The 6,042-nt window shown below is 52.5% G+C and overlaps 1 protein-coding gene across 1 annotated transcript; it reads right to left on the bottom strand.

Moving 5' to 3' along the window:
* Nucleotides 1-3,928: 3,928 nt before the first annotated feature.
* Nucleotides 3,929-5,865, bottom strand: BO70DRAFT_347287 (uncharacterized protein). The gene is made up of 3 exons (XM_025541582.1): nucleotides 5,254-5,865; nucleotides 4,642-5,152; nucleotides 3,929-4,585 (listed from the first exon to the last, which is right to left on the bottom strand). The coding sequence occupies exons 1-3, from the start codon at nucleotides 5,669-5,671 to the stop codon at nucleotides 4,378-4,380; spliced, it is 1,137 nt and encodes a 378-aa protein (XP_025394214.1). The 5' UTR covers nucleotides 5,672-5,865; the 3' UTR covers nucleotides 3,929-4,377.
* Between the last annotated feature and the right edge of the window lie 177 nt (nucleotides 5,866-6,042).

Genomic DNA, 6,042 nt, shown 5'->3' with positions numbered 1-6,042 from the left:
GCTGGATGGAGCGGAAGAAGGGGGGGAGAGAGAAAGAGAGGGAGAGAGGGAGGGGGAGGGGAGGAGAGGAGAGTAGAGGTACCGAACCGAGTACAGAGGGAGTATAGTATACAGTGTGGGATGGAGGAGGAGGAGGAGGAAGAGGAAGAGGAGACAGCCACGTCGACCACCAACAAGTCACTCCCGCATTCCTGTTGGTGGTCTGGGAGGGGTTGGGTGAGAGCCCTCCATCCATTCGTCCTCCCCCCCCCCTCTCTCTCCCCTCTCTTTCTTCAATCTTCTCGCACAAAAAATCAATGCGACCCCAGAGTCGACACGGTATAAAGTGAAGAATGTCCAGATGGTTTCGGCATGCGACTGCTCTTCCAACGCTAACAGCCGTGCGGGTGATGAGGCTTGATGATGATGATGATACCCCCCAGTTGCCCTCGCTGTCCTCCTAAATCAGCCGATCCTGCCGGGGCTTCACGAGGGATCAGCAAGAGGATGCCGTCTTGGGTTCAGCCTCGATCCGATCACCCAGAGAGCGACGGCCATTCAACTGTCCCCATTCCCCAAGTCACTGTGACCGCGAGGGCTACATCATCGAGCCTCCCCGGCCACAGCCCGACGCCGGCCCATCTGATACGTCGCCATCCGGTTCGTATATACTCGACGGCTTAGTCCGACCGCTGTGACCACCGACCATGTTCTAGAATCCCTCTTCTATCACTTAGGCTCCCAGACTTGGGCTGTATTCGCCCCATCCCATGCTTCCGAGGATCGAGAGGCTTCGTCGTCTCTTGGTCAAGTGCCGTCTGAGATAGATATTCTCCGACCCTCCAATCGAGGGGGGCGCTTCCCGGCAGCCGTCGTAGCCCAGCACGACCAGCAGGCTTGCCCACAGCATGTGTCTTGTGTCTACAGTATTTCCGGGCGTGCATGTAAAGGTTGACGGAAGACATGATCCGGCGCGGATTGGATGTCGTCCCTGCAGGGAATCTGCGACTACTCGCTGGTTTCACGCGGACTTGGCCGTTGACCGGACGCTGGATGGAGAAATACTCTTCGGGGACCCATGATCGGACATCAGAATGACCTAGCGCTGTCGTTGCTGTCCGGGAAAAAAAAAAAAAAAATACACCGCGGGTTGGTATCTGATCGGTGCCTGATCAGTAGTTCTATACCCAACGACCTGGACACGGCCGTACCATGGAACCAACTCCTTAGGGGCGCTGCTTCGGATCGGACCGAATAGAGAGTCAGTGCTCTCTGACTTTCTGGCTGTGTGTTTCACGAATCGTATGGTCTCGCCACGACTCTCTCCAGAGTGGCAGGGGAGTGGGTTCTGCAATGGCCCAGACACGCCGACCACGATGGACGAAAAGTGAAACGGGCGAGGATTATTTGTTGTCGTCTTCTCCTTCTCGCCCGTCCAACTCCAACACGAACCCTATCCCGGTTTCTCGTCACGTCGACCCACTGCGGGTGGGGCCCATGCCCTTGCTTCGCTTGTCTCAACGATTATAATAATCATCATCGTCATTACCTAGATACTATCTACTATGAGGGTAATGCTTGATTCTCGATCGATCTAAATAGATAAGGGCCCTTGCGGAGCTGTCCAGGCATCCGTGCATCCGACTTAACCTACTTGAGGTGACTGACTAGTAGTTCTTGACCCAAGTGAGTGGACTCTTGAATCTTCTCACCACAGTGACCCAACTCGGTAACTCAACGGTCGATACCTGTCCCTTGCACCATACATACATATCCCCCCGAGGTCAGCACAGCACATACTTACTACAGTAACCCTCCGTACTTTCCTTGAATCGGCTGTTGCTTGCAGAATCGACAGAAGTACGAAAGAGAGAGAGAGAGAGAGAGGACAGAAGACGTAATAGATTCGGACTTGTCGGCATCCCCAACAGCACACCCACACCCACACCCACACAGCACATTACAACACAAGAGCCATCACATCACAGAAACCAGTAGCCCTGACATCGCAGACAACACATGGTGCGAGGCAAAAGCAATGCAAACTGACGGAAGTCGGTGGTACAAAGTGACTTTGTCTGCCTTGGTCGGTCTGCAGACGAATGACCCGAGGGGATGTACACTACTAAGTAGGTACTTGGCTCTACGTCACAGCCCAACCACTTATACATCATCCACATACCAACCAGCCATCCGCATACACAACATGCCCTTATGTCCTCATATCTTGTGTTCGGAAGCAACGTCGACCCAACGGGGGTTAGTTACCATTGATGTTATATTCCGGTTACCGTGTAAGCACTCACTAGAACCACCCCCGGTTAGCGAAGAATTCTACATTCTCTTTACGCGGATATATCATGTCACTTCGTCGGCTATCTAGATATGTACTCCGTCCAACAAACAACATTGACCATTGTAGTACAGAGTACCTCCACTATAGCACATACCAAGCCACACAGTACAACAATTCAGGTCATAATCATAACCCCACTCCAATGGTCAGCAGTTCCTGCTCATCTGCTCCGTAAGAATCTGAATATTCATGTAGGTAACCATCTCCCAATGAGAATGTTCGCATACCATTCAACGCCCATAGTAACCCCCAGACTAGACCGACCTCATCCATCGTCTATAGCAGATACTAGTATGTACAGAGTATGTATATATGTATGCATCCATGTACATACATAACTTCACCTAAATACTTTACTACCAGTTTCAACCCCTCAGCCCCCTCTTCTTACTTATTATGTAACTGCACAGACACGCAGCATTCAACTACCCCGATCGATTCCTATTACCTTGAGTCCAGAACTAATCTGTACGACTTCTTCTTCCTCCTCCATCCGGCACGGCACGGCACGGTGTGTCCATCCGCCCGGCATCCTCCTCTAACTCTCTCTACCCTAGAAATAAAATACATCTTCTACTACACCAAACCGTACCGGATGTCTACCTAGATAGGTAGTCAGTCCATATACGCTCAGAATTCCGTTAAAACCCCCCATGTTATTATTTAGAGCGAGAGAGAAAGAGAGAGAATATCCAGCCATATCCACCATGACGTCTATCCGGATTCAGGATCCTAATCCTTGCCCTCCTTATACGATTCCTTGCCTCTGTATACGACTATCGCCACATATCTCCGCCATCGCCATATCCGAGTCGGAAGATGCGATGATCAGAGGGGAGGAAAGGACCGAGATTGGGCGGTGAAGCCGAAGGGATCTGGGATCTGGGATCTACGTATGTCATGGCCTCCATCTGGAGTTCAGGTTCCAGAATCCACAGAATCCAGAATCCAGTCTTTCTTGATATTAGACAGGCTTTACTATCTTAATAAGATAATACTCAAAATCGCCTATTCTCGGGTAAATATTACACGCCAAGACGGCAGAACTTGGTAAAACAAATATCCTTTGTGGGTCGTTGACAAGCACTAGTATTACAATAACTGTAGTAATTGGCCAGTTATCTCAAGACTAAACCCAAAGAATTAGTATGCAGTGAATCTTGCTCAGATTCATCGAATAGTTACAAACCTGGCCTTACAAAACAGCTTATACCGCCGATATTCGCAACTCTCTTACCGCCCCTTCTTCTGGCCTAGTCTACACTGCCACTAAGCCACTTTGGTAACAGGCTATACCTATTCAGAATACGCTAAACCCTTTATATCAAGTTAAGATTCAAATGATATTTTTTTAAGATTGTAAAACCTGTCTATTTACCTACCTGATAAGTTTCTTATGGGTGGATGGGTGGATGGATGGATGGATGGATGCACCTCCTTGAAACTTCGCGTCGGTCGCCACACTGAGATCATATCATCGCCGGGTTAGTCGGATCCGAGTCGGGAGGTAGGCAAGGGTTCCAGACTAGCTGAGGGATGGCGAGGGTGAAGGGGGCGTGGGAGGTGGGATGAATAGATCGACAGGGCGCGGTTCTCCCTTGATGCTTGTTTTGTATGCATCTCGCGAACGGGCGTTGGCTGCACTCCGCCATAGTATTCATTTGAAGCGACGTGTTCGCGCTTTGTCCATGGGTTAAGTACGGAGTATCGACTACACATACAACCCTACGACCTTGCATGATTCAATCCCGATGATAGTCAGGGAAGTCGAGAACGCCAGCGGGAAAGAAGTGTACGGGTGGTGCACCATGGCATCGATCCTACCCCGTCGCCGCAAAATCAAACATTGATCTAGTATCTTACAACTCCAGAAGTACTAGACAAGGACTATTACAAGGAGTATTACAAGCATTCCGGAACCTACCTTCTCTATTCGTGAGCCGAACCCGCGTGGCTCTAAATGAATCAATCCGAAAGTCTAACCGAGATATGATCTAGATGACGACAGATCAATCAATCAGTCAACCAGCCAAACCCATGGCTCAAACCTGCGCCCAGAGCGGTCGAGGAAGTGCGTCTCCGGGCTGGATCATCGTTTCTTGGCCACAGGCCGGTTGGGACACAAGCCCTGCACGACTGCCCGTGGGCGGATGAAATCCGACGTAGGCTTCGCGGCGGGCGGGTTCTCCCACGGTGATGGACCAAGTGTGCAGGCCGTAGTAAGATGCGATAGAATGGACGAGCCAGCGACTGAAAGAAGACGGTAAGCGCGGGCTCCACATTCTACGAGAGTGTGCGGTACTCACCCAAACCCAGCGGCCCGGTCGTCGACCAGGCTCTCGAACACCATCTTTTCCCCGTCTCGCTCATTGTGGGCAGTCATGATCTCGCGCATCTGCTGCAGTTTCTCCTTTCGCTGAGGCGAGTCATGCATTTGGCCGTTCCTGCCCACGAACACTATCTCGTCCTCGGAATCATCGTCGGATGACGAGGGAGCATCTGCCAAGCCGTCCTGCTTCAGCAAGAGTTGCTTCTCGTTCCATCGCTGAATGAAGTGTCTGATGTCCTCTTCGATGTCTTGGAGCATGCCGCGTGCGGCACGCGCATGTTTCAGCTTCGTACGCAGTTCCTTAGGGACGCGGTGTTTCTCCGTGTTTTCTGCCGTGGGCTTCGACGAGCTGCGGTCCATGTGCGCATAATGAGTATCCCAGAGCGGCGCAAGGTAGTACGGCATAGGGTTGTGACGGGTGTGGGTTGCCTCAATATTCCAATCCTTGGAGGAAGGGGGCTCTGCCCAGGGATTGTTCAGGAGGCGATCTTTGGTAGAGACATGACCTGTCAGCATTTCCTCACCGCAACGATAACGCCAAGTCTGGGAGACGCGCAGAAGTCAATTCCAGGCGCCTGACTGGACGTACCGTTCTCCCAGCGCTGTCTGCGCCGACTGCCGTCCTTCCCCTTCAGCAAAGCCTCGCGGCTCTTCAAGCTATCGCGGCGGAGTGGTTCCCGGCGCCGGAAAGACACCGATGCCACCTTGGTCTCCTTTGCGGGTTGTCCCAGAAGCTTGGGTTTAGAGGCTGCGGCGCCCTCTGCTGTGGGTGCTGGGCCATCCAGAGGAATTGACAGCGAGACCGTCGCTCCGCGTAGGCCTGAGCGCGTAGGGGTGGATGGCGAAAAGGAGACATTCCGGTCGCCGACCGGGACCGACTCCGACAGAGTCAGACTTCCCAACGATGCAGCCGCCTGTTCCGTCCAGGCTGAGATAGCGCGAGCCTGCTGCGGCGAGAGACTGCCTCTAGGGTCCGCCTCGGACGGGAAACTCGGATGGATGGCCATGGCGGGTGAATCGCAACACGGTTCGGTTAGGCGGATGGATCGCGATAACGAATAATTGATATATAGAGAGGGATGTTTATGCACACAAGATGCTTTGTGGCCCGAGGCGAATGTGCAGGGTACTCCAGGAAGGGATCTCCAGGGACACGACCTATGTGAGGACGGAGAAGACAGACGAAAGTCGGGGGACGAGGAGAAGGAAGAGGGAGTGAGCGGGGGACGAAAGGAAGCCAGATAGGAGATAACCAACTGCGGTTCGGTCGCGTCCGGCGATCAGGGCTGGTACTGCATGTACCGCGTGTACCGTATTGTAAGCGCTTGGGATTTCGAGCCTGGGGCACGAGAACAATCAATCCGGATGATTGGATCGC

The sequence above is a fragment of the Aspergillus heteromorphus genome, assembly GCF_003184545.1.
Source record: "Aspergillus heteromorphus CBS 117.55 chromosome Unknown BO70scaffold_69, whole genome shotgun sequence".
Taxonomy (NCBI): Eukaryota; Fungi; Ascomycota; class Eurotiomycetes; order Eurotiales; family Aspergillaceae; genus Aspergillus; species Aspergillus heteromorphus.
This window is presented reverse-complemented; position numbering and strand designations above follow the sequence as displayed.

Excerpts from the sequence above, each read along its gene's own strand:
- BO70DRAFT_347287 (XM_025541582.1), bottom strand. The coding sequence starts at position 5,671 with ATGGCCATCCATCCGAGTTTCCCGTCCGAGGCGGACCCTAGAGGCAGT. Across the intron at positions 5,153-5,253 it reads CAGACAGCGCTGGGAGAACG|ATCGCCTCCTGAACAATCCC; the intron begins GTACGTCCAGTC and ends TCTCTACCAAAG. Across the intron at positions 4,586-4,641 it reads GACCGGGCCGCTGGGTTTGG|TCGCTGGCTCGTCCATTCTA; the intron begins GTGAGTACCGCA and ends GTCTTCTTTCAG.